Source organism: Trichosurus vulpecula, chromosome 3, assembly GCF_011100635.1.
Source record: "Trichosurus vulpecula isolate mTriVul1 chromosome 3, mTriVul1.pri, whole genome shotgun sequence".
NCBI classification, from domain to species: domain Eukaryota; kingdom Metazoa; phylum Chordata; class Mammalia; order Diprotodontia; family Phalangeridae; genus Trichosurus; species Trichosurus vulpecula.
Window position 1 is genome coordinate 104811236 of NC_050575.1, and position 21777 is coordinate 104833012.

General features: G+C 42.8%; 1 protein-coding gene across 1 annotated transcript in view; it reads left to right on the forward strand.

Annotated features, from left to right (window-relative positions):
* PTPRT (protein tyrosine phosphatase receptor type T) overlaps window positions 1-21777 on the forward strand; it is a 360616-nt gene that overhangs the window by 316045 nt on the left and 22794 nt on the right. Inside the window, exons 18-21 of the mRNA XM_036749775.1 lie at window positions 2482-2636; window positions 7086-7221; window positions 18405-18554; window positions 19344-19517. Of these exons, the coding sequence (XP_036605670.1) occupies window positions 2482-2636; window positions 7086-7221; window positions 18405-18554; window positions 19344-19517 (615 nt within the window). The remainder of the gene's footprint in view (window positions 1-2481; window positions 2637-7085; window positions 7222-18404; window positions 18555-19343; window positions 19518-21777) is intronic.

Consider the following 21777-nt stretch of genomic DNA (forward strand, 5'->3'; position numbering starts at 1 on the left):
GCTAAGTGGATGGGCTCCAGCAGGGAGCTTCAGGCAGGGGATGGATGATTCCTGAAAGTCAGTTCCTAGAGGTCTTGTGCAGAAAGTGCTGTCTCTGGGAGGAGATTGGGGAGGGGGGCAATGAGGTACAGCGTCAGGACATATGGCAAGATCACCGGATGGCAAGGTGTCTGTGGGAACCAGCTACCAGCTGCTAAGGAGATTGCAAGCTCAACATCAAAATTATTACCTTGTGGGGGGATGGGGTAGCTAGGTGGCATAATAGATAGTGCCTGGGGCCTGGAGTCAAGAAGAGCTGAGTTCAAATCCAATCTCAGACACTTCCTAGTTGTGTGACCCTGGGCAAGTCATTTGACCCTGTTTGCCTCAATTTCCACATCTGTAAAATGAGCTGGAGAAGGAAATGGCAAACCACTGCAGTGTCTCTGCCAAGAAAACTCCAAATGGGGTCATGAATAGTCTGAAATGACTGAACAACAATGTTACCTTGGGCTGCATGAGGTCAATGAGGACCATAGAGCAGAGTTGATAACCTGAGATTCATGAATTGTTTTTTTTTTCTTTAATCATTTGATAATTTACACTTCATTATAATTGTCTTCCTTTGTAATCCTGTGTGTTTTATTTATGCATTTAAAAACATTATTCAGAGAGGGGGTCCATAGGTTTCACCAAACATGGCACAGAAAAACAGTTAAGAAGCCCTGGCTAGCACAAGAGGAATGACAGACCAACTGTTCTCTCTGCCCTCATCAGGCCCAATCTGGAGTATCATTTTCAGTCCTGGGTGCCACATTGGAAGAAGAGCACTGACAAGCTAAGACACATCCAGATAAGGGTGACCAGGAGGGAGAGGAGTAGAAACCTTGTCCAAGGAGGATCAGTTGAAGAAAATAGAAATACTTAGCCTGGAAAAGAGTAGAAATGGGGGGAATATAATTGCTATAAACAAAGGGCAGAGGAAGAAATTTGTTTTTCTATGCTTGGTCCCAGAGAGCAGAACTAATAGCACTGGGCAGAAGCTGCAGAAAGGAAGATTTTGACTCAGTGGAAGGAAGATCTTTATAACCATTAGAGCTGTCCAGCAGCAGAATGGGCTGCCCTGGGAGTAGTGAGTTCTCCATCACTGGAGGTCTTTAATGGAAGGTCAGACAACCACATATCAAAGATGCAATAGAGGAGATTCTCACTCTGTATCAAGATTGGAATTGATGACTTTTAAAGTCCTTTCCAAACCTGAGGTCTCTGGGATTCTGGGAGTTGAGCTGGAGCTGAAAATTCCTATTCTGAGAGTGGTTGTTAGACTCAGGCAGATGACAGTAGATTTCAAATTCCCTTTTCGCTGGTGCTATATTGTTTGTGGGTCTCAGAACAATCATTAGATCTTTTGAATCTTGTTCTTTGTCTTTGTTGTTGTTTTAACAATTTTGAGGTTTGTTTTACTTTCCTTTTTTAAAATTCATTTTATTTTCAACTCTTAATTCTTTCCCTCCCACCTTCCCCTCCCCCATTGTAAAAAGCAAGAAAAAACCCATTATAAGTATAATTATGAGATATATATATATATAGTCAAGCAAAACAAATTCCTGTATTAGCCATGTCCAAAAACATACATATGTATGCATGCATGTGTGTATATGCTGCTTCTCTTTAATTGTGTACACTTTATATGTGTTTAATACTTATTAATTTGTGCACATGTTTTTCCCCAATAGAAGGTAAGCTCCTGGAATAGTACCTGGCAAAAATAGGCTCTTCCATGCTTATAGGAAGGGTGGAGGGATTGAAGAATGCCAGATTTTGGAATCAAGAGATCTGAGCTTGAACAAGTCGCTTAAGCTTTCATTCTGCCTCAGTTTCATCCTTTATAAATTAGAGACAATAGTGGTTGTATGTAAAACTGTCTATTTAGCAAGGTTGTAGTAAAGGAAGCGTTTTGTAAACCATAGAGTTCTGTATAAATATGGACAACTGTAATCAGTATTACAGCTTCTGAGGCAGTGGTTAGTTCATCCTCTGAAGACATTCCCTAAGAAGACTTTAAGTGAGACAGCTAGGTGGTGCAGTGGATAGAGTGCCAAGCCCGGAGTCAGGAAGGAGTTCAGATCTGGCTTCATGTATTTACTGTGTGACCCTGGGCAAGTCACTTCACTTCTGTGTGCCTTAGTTTCCTCAACTGTCAAATTGGGGTACTAATAGCACCTACCTCCCAGGGTTGTCATGAGGCTTAAATGAAATAATTGTGTCGTTCTTAGCACAGCGCCTGACCTTGTGCTATATAAATTTGTTCATTGTTTTCTCATCATTATTATTATTATTAATTTTATTGTTATTATTGCTATTTTCTAGAGTCAGCTCTGACCTGACCAATGGGTTTTCCATCATAGTCTCTTAGCAGGAGCAGCTAGAGGGGGGAGGGGAGGGAGCAATGATGTGTCTCGTGCTGAATGAAAGAAGACGCAGGTTGTGTTTCCTCCTCAGAAAGGCTACCATGAGATCCGTGAAATCCGGCTGTTCCATTTCACCAGCTGGCCTGACCACGGGGTTCCATGCTACGCCACAGGTCTGCTGGGCTTCGTCCGGCAGGTGAAATTCCTCAACCCTCCTGAGGCAGGGCCCATCGTGGTCCACTGCAGGTATGTGCTCAGGCAGTTGACTGGCTCTTCCTGTGCCTTCTTTGTCCCCCTTCCCACTGTTGAAGAGACAGCGAGGTAGCGTGGTGGATAGAGCTCTGGTCCTGGAGTCAGGAAGACCTGAAATCGAATGTGACTTCAGATACTTTCTGGCACGTCTGTTAACCTCTGCTTGCCTCAGTATCCCCATCTGTAAAATGGGATAATAACAGCACCTGCCTCTCAAGGTCATTGTGAAGACCTAATGAGATAATATCTGTAAAGTGCTTAGCACAGCATCTGGCATATAGTAGGTGCTTAATAAATGCATGTTTCCTTTCCTCCTGTCCTTTTCTCTTCAGAGGATACTGACTGAACTGGGTGTCAGAAATGCTAGCTCTGTGACCCTCTTTCTAGGCTTGAGTTTCCCCTCTATAAATGAGGGGATTGGACTAGATCAGGGGTGGGGAACCTGTGGCCTTGAGGCCAGATGTGGCCTTCTAGGCCCTAGGGTGCGGCCTTGAGTCCAAGTTTTATAGAACAAATTCTTTTCTTAAAGGGGATTTGTTCTGTGAAGTTTGGATTCAGTCAAAAGGCCACACTTGAGGACCTAGAGGACCATGTGTGGCCTCAAGGCCGGAGGTACCCCACCCCTGGACTAGATGGTCTACATGTACTAATGTCCCTCCAGCACTAACTTTCCACAAGCTCTTCTTCATGGGGGTCAGACTACGGAGTCCAGGTCCCTTCCAACTCTCAAGCGTGATGATGCTATGGTATACATTACCCTTCTTCTGTTCTCCTTCCAAGGAAATCACATAGAAAAGACACAGCAAGCCTTCCCTTGGTAATACGGGTTCCACAGATCCCTGAAGGTCCACTGAAAGATTTCAGGAAGTCAGTGAATTTGAAAGGGAAAAAAAATACATCTTTATTTCACTAGCCTTGGGTTTCTTTTGTAGTCCTTTATATTTTAATTGATTTGATTTTATACATTTAAAAACTCTGTTCTGAGGAGCAGCTAGGTGGCACAGTGGACAGAACACTGGCCCTAGGATCGAGAGGAACTGAGTTCAAATTTGTCTCAGATACTGGACAAGTTACTTAACCCTCCAAAAAAAATTATTCTGAGGAGTCTATAATTTCACCAGACTGTCAAAGGCGTCTATGACCCCCCCCCAAAAAAGGTTAAGAACCCCCTACTTTAAGCCAATTTTTGGAGATATAAATGTTTTCTTGGCATCTTCTTAGCCTGATATGCGTTGGGCCATTTGATCACTAGAGGGTCAGAATTTAAGCCTAAAGCACAGACTCCCCAGTTATAATTTACTGATCTTACTCCTGACTTCACCCCACCCTGTACTCTGCAGTGTAGAGACCCCAGCCTCCTTGCTGTCCCCCACACAGGAGATTCTATCTCCCATCATTCTCACTGGTTGTCCCTAATGCCTCTGTCCCTCCTTGCTTCTGTTTCCTGACTCACTGCAAGTGTCACTGCAGAGCTTCTGCAAGAAGCTTTTCCAAGTCTTCCTTAATATTTATGCTGTCTCTCTAAGACTCTCCCCAATTTATCCTATATGTTTCTTATTTGTATAAAAGTTGTTTGCGTATTATCTCTCCCGTTATAACTAGAATTCATTGAGAGAAGGGATTGTCTTTTGCCTTTCTTTGTATCCCCATAACTTACTAATTGCCTGGCACATAGTAAGTACTTAACAGATGATGTTGACCATGCTCCAGAATGATCTGGTTTCAATCTGAAAACCTGAGAACCTCTCTTATGGAGACTAAAATATCTCAGAATTTTCCAAGTTATATCCACACCAGTCAAGCAAAGATAAGAGTTATTGGACAGATCCAAAATTGTAGGCATAGAATATCTGAGCTCAAAGCTACTTGAGATATCATTTAGTCAAGTCACATTATTTTACTGGTAAAGAAGTTGAGGTCCAGAGAGGGGAAGCTTAAACCTTTCCCCAGTCACACACCAAGTTAGTGGTGGAAGCAGGGCTAGAATCTCAGACTCCTGACCCAGTATTTTTTCAACTATACCATAGCTTCTCTTTGTAGAAAGCCAGATCGGGTAAATTAGGATAGTACCTAGCACAGTGTTTCAGGTGTAGTTTCTTGAAAGGGGGCACAGAGAGGACTTTCAGAACACATGCTCAGGCCCCTAATCTAGGGGGTGTGACGATTTATACTCAGCTGCTTCTTTAAACAACCTAACCAGGCTGGATTACCTGATCCTTCCTGTTCATCATGGAGGCACTTCAATTACCCTACTCGGGGTTCTCTGTCCTCCCATGTTCACATCTCAGGCACTAAGCCAGGGGGTGTGCTGGGGCCAGGTCATACCAGCTCTCAAAGCTGATTGTTAAACTTTCAGTGTAAGCTTTTACACCTCAGAAATTTGCAAATGCTATGAATCAGAGCTTGAGTTAGCATTTTGTCGATTGTCTAGACTTAAGAAAACGGTGAAGAAAATGTGGATAATGCAGATTAAACTTGAAAGCATGTCATGAATACATGGTTTTCAGAGAGCTGGTGTTAAACATTCTCTAGCACACCCTAGACTAAGGCCACCAGGAGTTTCAGGGAAGGTAACTAGACTCACAAAAGAATAGTAAATGACAATTTTCCCAGGGTGATGCAGGCAAGAGCATGCATCAACAGATTTGCACAGCTTGCCTGATTTATCCTGGCAAAGATTCTAGAGGAAAAGGACAAATCAAGATCAGATCACCATCAGCAGGATGAACTCCCTGATGATTTTTATAGGTCGGTTTGACTGACTTTAATGGGGAAGGCATACTTGCTGCAGACATGCAACTACTTCCAAATATGCACATATATATTCAAGCTTTCTTGGTCCCAATATCCTAGAAAGACAGTGTCATGCGTGCAACCCTTGCTGGACCTGGAGACAGAAGACCTGAGTTTGAATTCTGGGTATGGAACTTCCTAGATGTGTGATCTTGCATAAATCCTTACATTCTATGATTGTTAGTTTCTTCATCTCTCAGGGCTGTGAAGAAGAATCCCTTTGCAAATATTAAAGTGTCACATAAATATGAGTTATTTGTAATCACCTCTGTCACTTGTGCTTGTTGACTCAACCAGTGCTGGGGGCCTGGTTTGTTTGGTTTTTGTTTGTTTTGGGTTTTTTTCCTCTTCTCTCACAATCTGTACATCTGTAATGGGGACTGTTTACTACATATGTCATTAACAAAGACTTTGAGACAGAATTTTTCCTTCTGCCTTTTTAAAAGACATGGACAGTAATACTAACATCCCCCTTCACATAGCTTTGAAGATGTTACCTCAGCACCACACAATATTTTTCAGGTCTAAGTAAACAGTTGTAGAGTTTTTTGAAGAGACTCATGGGAAGAACCAGATGGTTCTTCCTCCCTGGTAGGTAAGCTACAATTCAGTGAGCCCCCATGGGAGGGTGGGCTTACCATATTGCAGAAGATACAGACCCAATCCCACTCATTTCCAACAATGAAGTTTCACAGCAAATGAAAAATATATTTTCTGTATGTTGGCTTTTGACAAAACTCTATTGATTCAAGATCATTGAAATGTCCCCATTGGGTAGTATTTCTGGATTTTTATACTCCTTGGCTTTATGACCAGCTTATATTTCTTCTCTTTTCTTTACCCATCCTTTCTGTGTTTATTTCATTTTCACACTGTAGATTCCAGCTGTTTCCCTAAGAAGCAAGTGATATGTGGACCAAAATTTCACTAACATGAAAATATATTTAACCTTCTCCCTGCTGTCCAGATGCCCTTCATGTTTATAACCATGTTCATTTTGTGGGAAATGGGTTCTCTGCATCCAAGGTTCAGTACAATTAACTCACCAACATAATGCACTTTAAAATCACACTCAGGTCTGAGAAGTCCCTAGTGTGGGCAGTAGGGTCTCACTTAGACTCTTGACATTTTGTGTTTAGCACTCATTTGGCATGTATATCGAGTATCGAAAAGATGAGGTTAAGCTGATCCTGTTTCTGGCGAAGTATCTTGGCTAAGATTCCCTGACCGCTTGGCATTCACATTTTGCTAATAGAAAATGAAATGTACTTTTTTCAAGGTCACTGGCAAACAATGGAAGGGATGAGGGACAAAGCCTGGCCGCCATGGTATCCCTTCCACCAGCAAACATGACAGGCTTTTGTTCTGTCCTTCTTGGTCCATATCCCTCCCTCATTCTTTCTCCTCTCTTTCCATCCTTCTCCCCATTTTTCCTCTTACTTGAACACCACACAAGTAGGTCTGCACTTATGCTATTGTAGCCAGAAGGCTCAGTGTGCAATTAATTAATTCATCAATGAGCATTTACTAAATGCCTGCGAGACCAGACACTGTGCTAGGCACTAGACATATGATGATTCAAGTGACCCTGCCCTCGAGGAGCTTATGTTCTATGAAGCCTAGTAATGCCAAATACATCTTTTCTTCCAGTGCTGGAGCAGGGAGGACGGGTTGTTTCATCGCCATTGATATCATGCTTGACATGGCAGAAAATGAAGGCGTGGTGGATATATTCAATTGTGTGCGAGAGCTCCGATCCCAAAGGGTCAATCTAGTGCAAACAGAGGTAAGTGGCCCCTGATGGAGATGAAAAATCTAAATTTATAGTCCATTCTTGGTCTCTGGCCAAGAAATTCCCAGAATAGGGTAAAATCAACTTTCAGAAATGTTGTTTCTTCCAAAAGGTGGAAGAATCTTTTGGAACTCATTGCAGAGGGGAACTCACTAGGAGCAGGCAGCCTGTTGTAGCCGGGACTGAGAGTCAGGAGACCAGGGTCAGGTCCCAACTTTGTTACTCATGCATGGTAGGCTCTTGTACAAGCCATTTACCTTTCTGAGCCTCAGTTTTTATTTCTGAAAATGAGATTTCCAAGTGGCATAGAAGGGTGGAAACCCACTCCTCTAGGGAAGCTTAATGAGGTGTGACTAATCTTCTGCTAGGGCAGTTAGGTGACACAGTGGATAGAATACTCAGGGACATCTGAGTTCAGATCCAGCCTTAGATACAATTTGGATGATCCTGGGCCAGTCACTTAACCCCTCTGTGCCTCAATTTCCTCATCTGTAATTTAGGAATAAAAATAGCACTTACCTCCCAGGGTTGTTGTGAGGGTCACATGAGAATATTTGCCAAGGGCTTTGCAGACTTTGAAACGCTATATGTGTTTGCTATTATAATTTACTGAAGGAACCCGGGGGCTGGGTCCCATAAACATAGCTCAGTGGAGCAACATGAGGTGGGCCCCATCTCACCTCTCACCAAGAGGGCAAGAGAATATGACTGGTCCATCTCTGGGATACCTCAAAGCAAGGTCTACACCAATGGTGAGCTTCACCTACGAACAATAGCACATAATGGAAAAGCACCATCCTGGTGGCAAACCAGAAAAGAATACAGTTTCCCAAAGTGCCTCACTCACTTCTAAGGAGAAGCTTAGCTTTGGGAGAAATCCCATTTATCTTCCCAACCTCTCTCCCATCCATACCCTCTTCTTGGTTCCCACTGCTACTTCTCATAGTGTAGGCCTTGTTACCTTTCAGCTCGTCAGCTACGGTATTTTCCTAGGTGATGTCCTAGCCCCATCTTTTGTCAAAGTAACTCAAGGCCAGGCGGTACAGAAGAAAGCATACTGAATTAAGAGACAGAGGGCTTTGGTCCAAATCCTAGCTCTGACACTTACTACCTGCGTGATCTTGGGCAAGTCATGACCCCTCAGGGACTCAGTTTCCTCAGCTGTAAAATGAGCAGGTTGGACTAGATGAGATCCAATGCCTTTTCAGCTCTAGAGTTATGATTCTCTGATCCTAGGGTGTTAAAAATGTAAACCACTAATTTATGATGTAGCCTGTTATGTCTCTTCATCCAAAGATCTCAGTAGCGCTCCATGAAGATTGCATTCATTAACTTCCCAGTAGCAACATATGGTGAATCACTGATTAGTTACAGCGGTCGAGACAATACCTAGCTATTAATCAGAGTAAACCGAGTCTATTTAATGCCAACAAGGGGATGTACAGTAGAAGTAGATGTGATGAAAACTCAGGGGGTCTGGAGTCCAAATAGGAAAAAAGGTCCCCAAGATGAGCTCAGCATAAGAAAATGCTTTTTCTCTGGAGCCTTTTTGCACTATGAGTGATAGAGTGTCAGCTAAGTTGACTTCTCCAGATCAGTAAGAAGGTGATGACAAAGCATCACACTGCCTTGACCTCTAATTTTCACAGCAAAATTAAAAAGTCCTGGCAGGGACACATAATTACATTGTAGAGTAGATAAAGCACTGTGAGCATGGAATTCAGACTGACTTCTGAGGGAACAAAATGGTCTTGCTCTGACTCCATCGGTGGGTGAATGCTTGGAGCCCTTGGCCATGCACCAGCTGTTCCCATCTGCATTGCCAGGGGGGTACAAAGCAAGAGGTCATCTCATCCGTCACTGCTTTGTCTTCACTCTAGACTTCTCCCACCCATTCCCAGGCAGGACCAGGTGGAGCACCTCAACTCATCAGAATGCTGTTCCCATAAACGTTAACACATCAACCCTCCTTGGTGTCTCAGAATCTGCCTTAGACAGGGCCAACCAGGTTAGGGGTCTGAAACATGAAGTTCAATGCTGACCCTAACTGAGGGAGTTCTCAGTCCCACCCCCTGAACCCTGAGGAAATATATGGAGGAGAATAATGTCCTTATGCTACAATCCACTTGGAGACTTACTAGGATCCTATCCTTTTGAGCCATTTTTAAGAAAATTCTTTATGGATCAGAATAGGTAGTAGGAAAACAATAAGTCTGGTATAGAAAGGAGAACTGGATATAAAATCAGATGACCTGAGTTTGAATCTCTACCTTCTATTTTAACACTTAAATGACCTTAGAAGTCATTTTACTTCTCTGGGGCTCAGTTTCTTCAACTTTAAAATGAGGGGATGATGTTGAGACCAATGTCCTCCCACTCCATGGTTTTGTTGTTGTCTGGTTGTTTCAGTCATGTCTGACTCTTCATCACCCCATTTGGGGCATAGATACTCAACTGACTTGCCATTTCTTTCTCCAGCTCATTTTACAGATGAGGAACTGAGGCAAAGGTAAATGACACATCCAGGGTCACATAGCTAGTGTCTGAGGCCAGATTTGAACTCAAGTCTTCCTGAGTCCAATCCTAATGCTCCCTCTGCTGCACTACCTAGTGCATGCACTGCATTCCACAGCCTATTAACTCATGCTTCCCTAGAACTTGAAGGTTTGCAAAAATCCTGCAGGTTAAATAATTCGAGTATGAATAAATCCATTTTGTATTTGAGGAACAGAGAGGGAGCATGGTGTAGGAGATGGAGGACTGGCCTTGAAGTTAGGAGAACATGAACTTGGGTTCAAGCCCCTCCTCCAAAGGTATAGCCCTTTTCCTGTCAGAGTCAAGCAGCAGGAACGGATGGGGTCTGGGCAAGTGTACAATCTAAGGCCATACCAGGGAGAACCTCACCTGGAGTTCAACTTTTGTGGGGACAAAGCCACTTGAACTTCCTAATTTTTTCTTTTGAGATAAAAAAAGTATTAATAATTTTTGTTTTTACATCGCTTGCATTTCCCAGTATAGACTCCTTTGCCTCCTCTTCACACAGAGCTATCCCTTATAACATGAAGTTTAAAAAAAAAAGGAAGGAAGGAAAAGATGAGCAACATTGACCAACAGATTGAAAAAGTCTGAAATTATATTTGTCTTCCACATCCGCAATCCTGCACCTCTGCGAGGAAACATTCAGAGACATCTTCTCCTACCTCGTCTTTGGACCAAGCTTGGTCATCATCCTTTCACAACATTCAGTTTTGATTTGTTGCCGTTGCTGCCATTTACATTGTTGTGGCTGGCGTATATTGTTTTCCTTGGTTCTGTTTTGCTTCCCTTTGTATGGTCAGGTCATATAAGTCCTTCCATGCCTCCGTGTATTCATCATGTTTATCATTTTTATAACATTCACATACCATAGTTTCTTATCCATTCCTCATATGCTGGGCATCTACTTTGTTCCATTTCTTTGCTACTACAAAAAGTACTGGTATAATGTTTTGTTGGGGCATAAGGCGCCTTCCTTTTTGTCATTGACCTCTTTGAGGTATATGTCTAATAGTGGAATCTCTGGGTCAAATGGTGGTATGGACTCGCTCCATGGTAGTCACTCTCTTCACATAATTGCAAACTGCTTTACTGAACAGTTGAACCAATTCACAGCTCCACCAACAATGCATTAGTGTGCTTATCTTTCCACTCCTCTTCCAACAGTGGCTGCTATCTTTTATCATCTTTGTCAGTTTCCTGTGGCATAGGTAAAATCTCAGGATTGTATTTATTTGTATTTCTCTTGTTCTCCGTAATTTGAAGAATTCTTTCATATCTTGTTTATAATTCTTTCGAGAATTGTTTCTTCTTATCTTTTGAGACAAGCTTACTGTTTTCACTAATTATGCATGCTAGATACAAAGCTCAAATGTTGCTAGGCTACAGGACCACAGATACTATCAGTGCTCTCTAAATTTCTAGACCCAAGAGCAAAGCCATATTCACCCTGGCATACTCAAGTTTCTGCTGGCCTCTGACAGATTTCAGCTGTCTGACCTTGGGAAAATTATTTAACTTTCAGGAACCCTAGGCAACACTATAAGACAGTTAGAGAGGCCTTACCTATTATCTGCATTAGTGGACAGAATTTCTACATGAGTAGTTCACTGAAATCACAGATCTAGATACCCCCCCAATGTACATATATATGCATATATACATATATGTCCATATACATATACTTACACACATATATCACTGAGGAAATGAAGGTATGATGACTTTTCCTTGGTCATATACTGCACAAGTATGATTTGAACTCAGGTGTCCTGACACTGAGTCCAACACACTAACCACTATATCACACTGCCTTTAAATATCCTAAGGCCACACAGCTAGTGAGTGGCAGAGCTGGAATAAAGCTCTCTATAGAGCTCACAGAACCTTAAATAAATAACATAACTACTTTTCCTGGCCCTCACAGTCTTGCCTCAGTCGGAATTTAGCCTGAAGAAGTCAGTGTCTGCAATATTTGTATGGGCTTTAATAGGCAGTGAATAGAATTCTTGCCTTTAGCTTGAGCCGCTCAAGATGGTATTGATTTGGTTTTACTTTAAGAAAAGAAAAATTAAGTCACCAGAGAGGCCGGTAAGACCTAGACTGTGTTTTCACAAACACTATGTGGTCTGGATTTTTTCAGCTATTGTAAGTAACTGAGTTCTCAAGGTCTGATCAGATTGGTTAAGTAGTAGATAATTAGTTTGGGATGATTGAAAACTGCTCTCTGCCCGTTTATTTCATCTATCGATGCCTTTCTTTTGTCCTTCTAACTATAGAGACAGGTATGGATGTCAAACACACACACAGCCTTCTCCAAGCACAGGAAAAGGTGTGTTTGGAGACCAGGCTGCCACCATGACTTTACCCAGCCCCTTCCTCTTCAGCAGCATGCTGAGGGCAGCCTGTCACCCTCATCTTTATCCCTTTTGTTATCATAGTCATCCCCACTCCTTTACATAGCGCTTGATGGTCATTAAGTACTTTTCAACAACTCAAAGAAGCCTGCTGTTGTTCAGTCATTTTCAGTCGTGTCCAACATTCTGTGACCCCATTTGGGGTTTTCTTGGCAAAGATACTGGAATGGTTTGCCATCTCCTTCTCCAAATCATTTTACAGATGAGGAAACTGAGGCAAACAGAGTTAAGTGACTTGCCCAGGGTGGCACAGCTACTAAGCGTCCGGGGCCAGATTAGAACTCAGAAAGATGAGTCTTCCTGACTCCAGGTCTGGCACTCTATCCACTGTACCACCTAGTATTGTCATTCCTATTTCACTAATGAGGAAACTGAGGTTCTGAGAGTAAAAGTGATTTGCCCAAGGTCTTCGAGCTAATTGATATAAAGAATCAAAAAAATTGTGTGAGATAGAGAGAAGCTCAGAGGGCATCTGGACCCACTGGTACCTGAACAAAAATTCTCTCGACGTCTCCAACAAGTGGTCACCTAGCCTCTGTTCAGAGACCTCCACAGAGTGCCATTGCTCTCCCCAGCCCAGTAATCTGTAATCTCTTTGCATTTCCCCTACTAAATATGATCTGATTTGATTTGGCCCTTTAATCTATCTTGTCAAAACCTTTGTGGTGGACACTGTCATACAGCTAGACTTTGAATCATCTGCAGATTTGACCATCATCTTGTCTTACTTTCATTCAGGCCACCAATTGGCACATACATTAGTAATACAGAATCACCATTCAGAGACCCCCAGGGCCCCAAAGATCCACTGGAGACCTCCCTCCCAGTGGATATGAGCCATTAAGGACTCCTCTCTGGGTCCTGTCGTTCAGCCAGATTTCAGGCCGCCTAACTGCACTGTCCTCTAGCCCACAACTTCACAACTTGTCGACAAGCAGAGAGGGAGAGACTTTGCCAAATGCTTTGCTATAATCTAAGTATACTATGTCTACAGCCTCCCCCAATCTACCAGTCTAATTATCCTGTCAAAAAAGGAAATGAGGCTAGTCTGGCATGACCTGCTCTTGATGAAGCCATGCTGGTTTTTAGTGATCACTGCTTCCCTTTCTGAAAGCTCATATATCATCTCCTTAATAATGTGTTCTAGAATTTTACCAGGAATACAAGTCAAGCTCACTGGTCTTCAGGTTTTTGTTTTTGTTTTTAATTTTCCCTTTTCTCTTTTTTGATAAATTGAGACAACATTTGCCCTTCTCCAGTTCGGCACAGCCTTTCAGGAGCCACATCTGCCGGTGATTGCTGAACAAGCCAGAATGCAAACCCATGTCTCAGCAACAGCAATAACAACAGTAACAGTACCAGCAATAACACTGCCAGCTGGTCTTGTGTGCCTAGGACTGTGCTCTTCCTACGGCTCACATTCCTATATACGTTTGTCTCAAGACCAAAGGATTTAGAGAGACATTTTTTTCTTTATGTCACTAGGACCTGGCACATTGAGGCCACCTAGTACAAGCTTCTCCTTTTTAGATGAGAAAACTGTGAAGCTAAGTAGCCATGACAATAATGTTGTTAGCAACTGCTTTTGAGGTGAAAGACCAACAACACCAGCACACAGGAGGGTTGCTAGCACAGGTTCTTTGATCAGCTTTTCTAAGGAAAGCAACTTTAAGGGGTTAACAATTTCACTTTAATTAAACATACATATACCATTCACTTAGTTCAGGGGGAAAAGCTAGCACCCTGAACTTCAGAGCAAATACCAACAGAAATTACAAACATCAACAGATAGGCTTTTATCTGTCTGACCAACTCACAATACATACATAGTTACCAGAGAGAAGCACCAATATCTGGGTTTTCAAAGCCGGGGGGCTGCTTCAACGACTACCCAGAGTCTTGTCACCAACACTCTTTCAATGAGTGTGCCCCCAAAATAAAATGCCAATCTCAGATCTTATATACATGTCTCAGGGACCTGGGGCACTTGATTACCTCAGTGCGGAGAAGTACTTCAAAACAAGAGACAAAAGGGTCCCACTTTACCTGCCACATTCAAACAGAGGCAAGACTCATTAAAGGTACTTGATAGCCTTAGCATTCCAAAAGAGAAAACAGTAAAAAAAATAAAAAATAAAAAAGTCCCACCCTAATTACCATAACAGTAGCCCTCTCAAGTTCAGTGCCAGAGCTGAGCCTTGAACCCAGGTTCCCTGTCTTCTATTCTAGTGTGCATTTGGATCTACCATGTTCCCACATATGCTTCCTTTCTTTCATTAAGAAAGTTGTATTATGCTCCTTAAAAAATATCCCAGTTACTTCCTGATGTGACCATCTCTTTCCCCTCCCACCCAATAGAAGCATCTCTTTGAACAAATAGGTACAGTTAAACAAAATGAATCACCGTGTAGCCACAGCTGAAAACATAGGTCTCATTCCTCACTTGAAGCTCATAGCTTCGCTGCTGAGAGATGGGATGCCTGGTTTATCAAGAGTCCTCTGAAGTCATGACTTGGTTGCCACATCAATCATAATCAAAAGTCCTTCAGTGTTGTTTGCCTTTGCAGTGTTTCAGTCATCATTCAGATTGTTTTCCTGATTCTACTTAACATCACTCAGCATCAGTCGATACAAGTCTTCAAGTCTTCCCAAATTTCTTTGAATATTTTATATTCTTGTTTATCATGACACAGTAACATTATATGCTATTGGTATACAACGATTCATTCAGCTATTCCCCAATCATTAGGAACCCTCTTTGCTCCCAGTTTTTCTTCATGTGTTTCTTATCCTGTTCCTAGAATTAGTTTAGTCTTAATTAATTGTTTAGTCTTAAAGCCATCTCTGTATGTTTTATCTTCCCATCTATCTGCCCCCCTAGACCTCTCCCCAAGTATACATAGCCAGCATTTAGAAGTACAAAGAGAGGAGTTGTCTGGACCTAGACTATCATCTGGTGCCCTACTGGGAAGAGCAGGCAAAGAGAGAATTAAGTGTCACACCTGGGACCAGATGCCCACATCAACTCTTGTGAAAGTGCAAGGGAGGACAAAGGAGAGAAAATCCAAGGGCTTCCATCTCTATCACAAGATCAGGAATTTACTGACCTAGAGCCAGAAAAAATCGTAGAGGCCCTTTAGTCTAACCCCCGTATGAGGAAAACAAGTTTAGAAGAAGGGAAAGTGCCCAAAGTCACACATTAGTAAACACTAAAGACTGGACTTGAACCCAGATCCTCTGACTCCAGAGCTATTGCCATGCTACACACAACCATGCACCTCTGAATCCAGGATTGTATAATGATGATCTTATTTCAGAGGTTAGGGGCATCTGTTTAGGTCTATATAATTCCCCAAGTCAGAGAACATTTGTTTCTTTCTCCTTGTGTGTCCATGAAGGCCTTCCCATTGTAAAGAGGGCACAGGATTCTCCCTCCTGTGCTCTACAAGTTCACTGTGTCATAGGGTCAGTCCTGCAGATCAATAACCCTAATATCTAATACCACCTCCCCACCCTGCAGGAAGGTTACCCAATGGGTAACCTAGACTCACAGGAGTCTGGAAAGCCAATGCATTAGGTGGGAATATGTCTTGCACGAAACCTAAGGCTAGTCGTCTTCACATGGGGAACATACCAAATTAGAGCTAAAGGAGTTGGGCAGTCTAAGGGATATGTCTATGAAAAATAATAGTGGCTCACATTCCTACAGCCCTTTAAGGTTTACAGATCAATCCATACACCAAAGGATAAGCTTATCTGTGTATCAAAGATGAAGAAATTGAAGTCAGAGCACATGTCCATCTGCAATGTGCAACTCTCTTCTAGGTGCCACATCTTAGAAAGGGCACAGATGGGCAAAGGGAGAGTAGCCAGGATTGGGAGAACTAGAGACCATGCCATAGGAGGATATAAACTGGGGATATTTACCCTGGAGAAAAGCAGACTTGGGGAAGAGAGAGAATAAAATAAGCATTTGAGAGGCTTCGTGTGGAAGAACTATGAAAGGGTAGCCTAATAGTGTGGAAAAAATATTGGATCTAGACTGAAAAGACCTCAGTTAAAATTTCATCTCTGATACTTACTACCTGTGTGACCTTAGGCAAGACACTTAGCTGCGATGGTCCTCTGTAAAATGGGAAGGATGCGACTACATGGCCAGCCTCTGAGGTGTCTTCTAGCTCTGGCTCTATGACCCTATGCTCCACTGGTTCTGCTTAGCTCCAGGAGACAGAACTAAGGTAGAAGGAAGTGGCAGAGAAATAGATTTGTTCTCAGTGTCAGAAAAAGGTTCCAAGAAATTAGGATCACAGATTTAGAACTATTAAAGACCTTAGAAACCATTGAACCCAACTCCTCCATTTTATAGACGAGGAAAGAAAGGGAGGCCCAGGAAAGTGAAGTCACTTGCCCAGGGTAACTCAACTAGTTAAATGCCTGAGGTAAGAATTGAACTCAGTGCCTTACCTATTGCATTTGATCTTCCCCCAAAGTGTAATGGGCTTCTTTAGGCTAAGATGGGCTCCATTTGTTCTAGAGGTCTTAAAGCAAAGGCTGTACGACCACTTATCAGGGAGGTTATGACCACTTATCAGAAGTTATTCCTGTTCAGGTAAGGGTTAGACTAGATGGCCCCAGAGAGCCTTTCTGCCCTAAGAGCCTAAGTGAAGTTACCTTCCTAGGGAAGGAGGGAAACAAGCGTTTCTTAAGCACCTGCTATGCGCTAGACACCGTGCTAAGAATTTTACATGCATTATCTCATTCGATGACCCTGGGAGTAACCTTGGGAGATAGGTGCTTTAATTATTCGCATTTTACAGTTGAGGAAACTGAGGAAGGCAAAGGTTAAGTGACCTGCCTAGGGCCATGCAGCTAGTGTCTGAGGCCGGATTTGAACTTGGATCTTTCTGACTCTAAACCCAACTCTCTATCCAGTGCACCGCCTAGCTACCTCTAGGGTCATACAGCCCGTCAGCATGAGAGCAGAGACTTGAACCCAGGTCTCCTGACTTAGTTCCAATATGTTTTCCATTTGAGCATGCTGTCTCATTAAGCTGGATCCGTTTCCTTACTCCACTCTAGGAATATTTCTGCTTACAGAGCCAGGACTGTGGACCTGTATAAGAACACCCCATTTCTGTGAGCAGTGCTTGGGATGTAACAATTCCTTACCCTCTGGGCTTCTTTCCTTTCTTCTATATTCCATGAGAATTTCCCTTGAGTTTAATCTCATCCTTATATCATTGTCCCAACATTTTCCCCAAGTTGATGGCACCTAAGATCATGGGATCCTGGATCTAGAGCCAGAATGGGCCTCAGAAGCCATGTAGACATTCCCTCTCATTTTAGAGATGAGGAAACTTAGGCCCACGTAGACAAACATGGGAAGGATTTGAACCCAAATCCTCTAACTTCTAATCCAGTGCTCTTTCTGCTACACCAAGCTACCTCCCCAGTCACATATAATGAAAAGGGCACATTAGCCATTAACGATGTACATGTTGATCTCTCTTGGGAGCTCAATAAGTTTCCATCAACAAGAATGGTCCTTACATCATAAGGGGATAGCTTTGGAGTGTGAGCAAAACACATCAAACCTCATGTACTTGTAGAATTAGAAGGTCTCTTGGAGGTCATTTGGTCCAATCTGCTACCCAGGTTCCCCTCTCCAACATTTGACAGGTGGTCACTGCTATATGGAATAAACCTGGGAGAAGAGCGAAGAACTCCTGTATCCATTACCCACAGTAGGTGAAGAAACCCATCATTATTAGTTTTACAAATGTTTTCTGTTCATGCATGTTTCTAGTGTCAGTGACTTTTGATTTGTAATTGAGCCAAAACACAATGAAAAGATACGTGGTGTAAATCATTCATGTCACTGATGTTAAACTGTGGGTGAGAAGTGTGGTATAAAGAGCACTAGACTTGAAGTCAGATAACCTGGGTTCGGATCCTGGTCTGCTTTTTGTTCCGTGTGTTGTGGCTTCTGTTCTCTGGGCCTCAGTTTCTTCATCTGCAAAATAAGGAAGTTAGATTAGCAGATGATCTCTAAAAATCCTTCTAATTCAATATCCCAATAACCATCGACTGTGATGTGCATTCCCCTTTTTAGCCCGAGTTAAAGCAATCTCACCTACAGGGCAAGAGTGCCTTTCCACTTGGGTTTTATTGGGTCAGGTCATGAGGAGTTGCTTCACATGCCCTATCTTTCCTTGGGTTTGGCAGGAGCAGTATGTGTTTGTCCATGATGCCATCCTGGAGGCCTGCCTTTGTGGCAACACAGCCATTCCTGTGTGTGAGTTCCGGTCCATATACTATAACATTAGCAGACTGGATCCCCAGACCAATTCCAGCCAAATAAAAGATGAATTTCAGGTAAGAGTGGATGTCATTTTGTGTACCAGCCATGGGACAAATTAATTTGGTCATGTGTATTTGGGCGAGGACATATGTGTCTCCCTACCCAACAAGGGGCCAGGGTACAGACTCATGTTTTATGGGATGCCCTTTGCTATACATGCAATAATATTACATTATCAGATTTCATGAGAGCTAATTCTCCTGAGAACTTTCAAAGTCTGAAATCCTGGAAACGATGCATTCTGGAGCCAATAAACATAACATATCCCGAGGCAGGCTAGCTAAGATCTAGGCTCTTATCCATGAATAGGGAAGAACCACCAACAAATCCATCTGTTATGGTTATGTGACCTTTCTGTTTTCAAATATAATCCTTCATGTGTTATAACTAAGGAATTTCCTAGCTGGAAACCAAGATCAGTCAATATTTTTTGCATAATTGGGTTCATAGTCCAAGTATAGGATCTATTGGTGCTAACAGATGATTTATCTTTTTAATAGAATTTGTATAGGACCTAGACAGATGTACAGGGAAACACTGTCTCATTTCCAGCATGTGCAGAGGGTGAGAGGTCTGCAAACATCAGTCTGGTCAGGATGGTCTTTGATGATAAAAGGAAAAGAGGAGAAGACCAAGGGCAGGAGGCAACAGACTTCCTCAGGGAAAAGGAAGAGTGAGCGTAAAGACAGAACTGAAGAAAGCCGATGATGAATCCCCATCTTTGGGGTTTCCTACATTTGTTATATCACCTTGTTCAGTCTGGCTGCAGTTCCTCAACATTTTCTCTGATCATCCTCCCACAGACCCTCAATATTGTGACACCCCGTGTCCGGCCTGAGGACTGCAGCATTGGGCTCCTGCCAAGAAATCATGACAAGAACCGAAGCATGGAGGTCCTGCCTCTTGACCGATGCCTCCCCTTCCTTATATCTGTGGATGGAGAATCAAGCAATTACATCAATGCAGCATTAATGGACGTAAGCAAATTTCTAGCTAATCCCTCTTGCTCTCCTTCCTGCAGGCTGGATGGGCTAAGCTAGGTGGTAGGGGCCAGTAGTGGATCCTTGGTCCTCCTGGATAACATCTGTGAACTGAGTCCTGTCCTCTGTCTCCTGAAGAGGTCAGGCAGCTGACCCTACATTTGTGACCCTACATTCTGTGGGGAAACCCCACTAAATCCTCTATCCATGATGGTGTGTCCAAGACCCTAGGTTCTTACTGGTCATGTCAATGGAGTCCAAGTTTGGGGAGATTCTATCAAGTTTTATGAATGAACCTATTGATAGACTATGTGGGCCTCATCCCAACCTAGCTAAGGCCAGAGAAAGCCATCACTAGAGTTAACCATTAGGTCATAAATCTTTTTGTCCACAAACACGCACGAAGACCATCTTCTAGAGAAACCACAGGGAAGTTGCTATCAGTATCAGGGGAAGGACTGCCCAAACCCATGAAAACACAGATCTTTTAAAATATTAAGGAAGGGAAAGGTCTGGACAGCCCATAGTCCCTTTGATTCTAGGCCTCATTGATACCTCTGTTGTGGGGTCCTAGCTTTTCCCCATCCCTGACACTTGTATTCTTAGGAAAGTCATGCTTTAACATCTCAGGATTATCATTTTGTTTTTTCTAAGTCTGACATCATAGAAAGAGCCCCTAGAATAGGAGTTGGAAGACCTAGTCTTCACACTGCCAGCTTCTGCAAGAAGCCTTTCCCAGCCCCCCTTAAGCTCAGTACCTTTCCCTCTGAGGTTATCTCCAATTTATCCTCAATATAGCTCATTTGCACAACATTCTTTGCCTCTTGCCTCTTCCTATTGAATTATGAACTCCTTAGGGTTAGAGATTTTTTTTTCTTTATTTGAATCTCCAGCTCTTTGCGCATTGCCTGGCACATAGTAGGTGCTCACTGACTTGACTTGCCACTAACTTTACTGTGTGACCCTAGTCAATTCACTTGCCTCTCACTGGGCCTCCATTCCTTCCTCTGTGAAACAGGAATCTCATCTCTTCCTGCCTCCTTCACTGGCATATAACAATGAGAACATGGTTGGAAAAGTGCTTCCATAAATCCTAGCAGGTTAAGAGCAAGGAATTCTGTCTTTAAGCATCAGCCCTGTCTTGGGAGTTTCATTGCCAGGGGCTAGTCGGAGCTTCTTCCTGAATTGTTGTCCAAGCTCTGATCAGACTGGGCTTAATGTTCCCAACCTTCTTTCTTCTAAAGCACTCTCAGCAGCCTCCTTGGCAGATCACCCTCAGCTATGCCTCACCGGTAATGAGTGAGACATTTGTCACCAATACTACATAGGTCCCTGAATTTAAGTGAATCATGAGTTTTGGCCACAGCTAGACATTTTTCTCCCTGCTTTCTTATGGCCACTGGCCAGTTCATGGATGATTATGTCTATATGGTTACATAACATCAGCCATAGGGTCATAGATTTCACGATGAAAAGAGACTTTTGAGGTCACTTCATCAAACCCTCTCATTTAACATTTGAGGAAAGTGAGGTCCAGAAAGGTGGAGGTATCTTCCTGAGGTCCCAAAGATAGCAAAAGGACGGAACTAGGATTGGAAGTCACATTCTCTTGACACCAAATCCAATGGGTTTTTTTTTCCCACTGTACTAGTGTTCTTTCTAGCACACATCATACTTCTGGGTGTTTGGGAAACATCTGGATTAAGGCTGAATCTCACAGTATCCATGTAGATCTTTGTTACTCAGGCATATGTGTGAGCGCACATGTGCGCCTGTGTGTGTGTGTGTGTATGTGTGTGTGTGAGAAAGAGAGAGAGAGAGAGAGAGAGAGAGAGAGAGAGAGAGCGCATTACTAGGGCTGATTTCACGTTTTCTGAGGAAGCACTTACCTCGCATACATTGAAAGTCTATCTTACTGGCCCTTTGTCTATTATTCAGAAGCTTGTGAGGCTTCCAGAGGTCAAATGGGGACCAATAGGCTAGGTGATGCTAATTGTATTCATTTTGCCCACAGGGCATTTCACTGGTTTGCCTGTCATCAGGGTCTTTTCCTTTCTTTCTTAAGAGGGGGAGAAAAAAAAACTCTTATCTATATTCTAGCTTAGTCTGTGCATTATCTGGTAACCATAGCAGCTTTCCTCCTGGTGGAAAAATATGAAGTCCTCTGGGTTAATTTTTAATGTTTCCCCTGGTAAAGGATGATGTTATCCCTAGAATGGATTGCTGGCTGATTCCTAAAAGCCAGCCAGAGCACAAG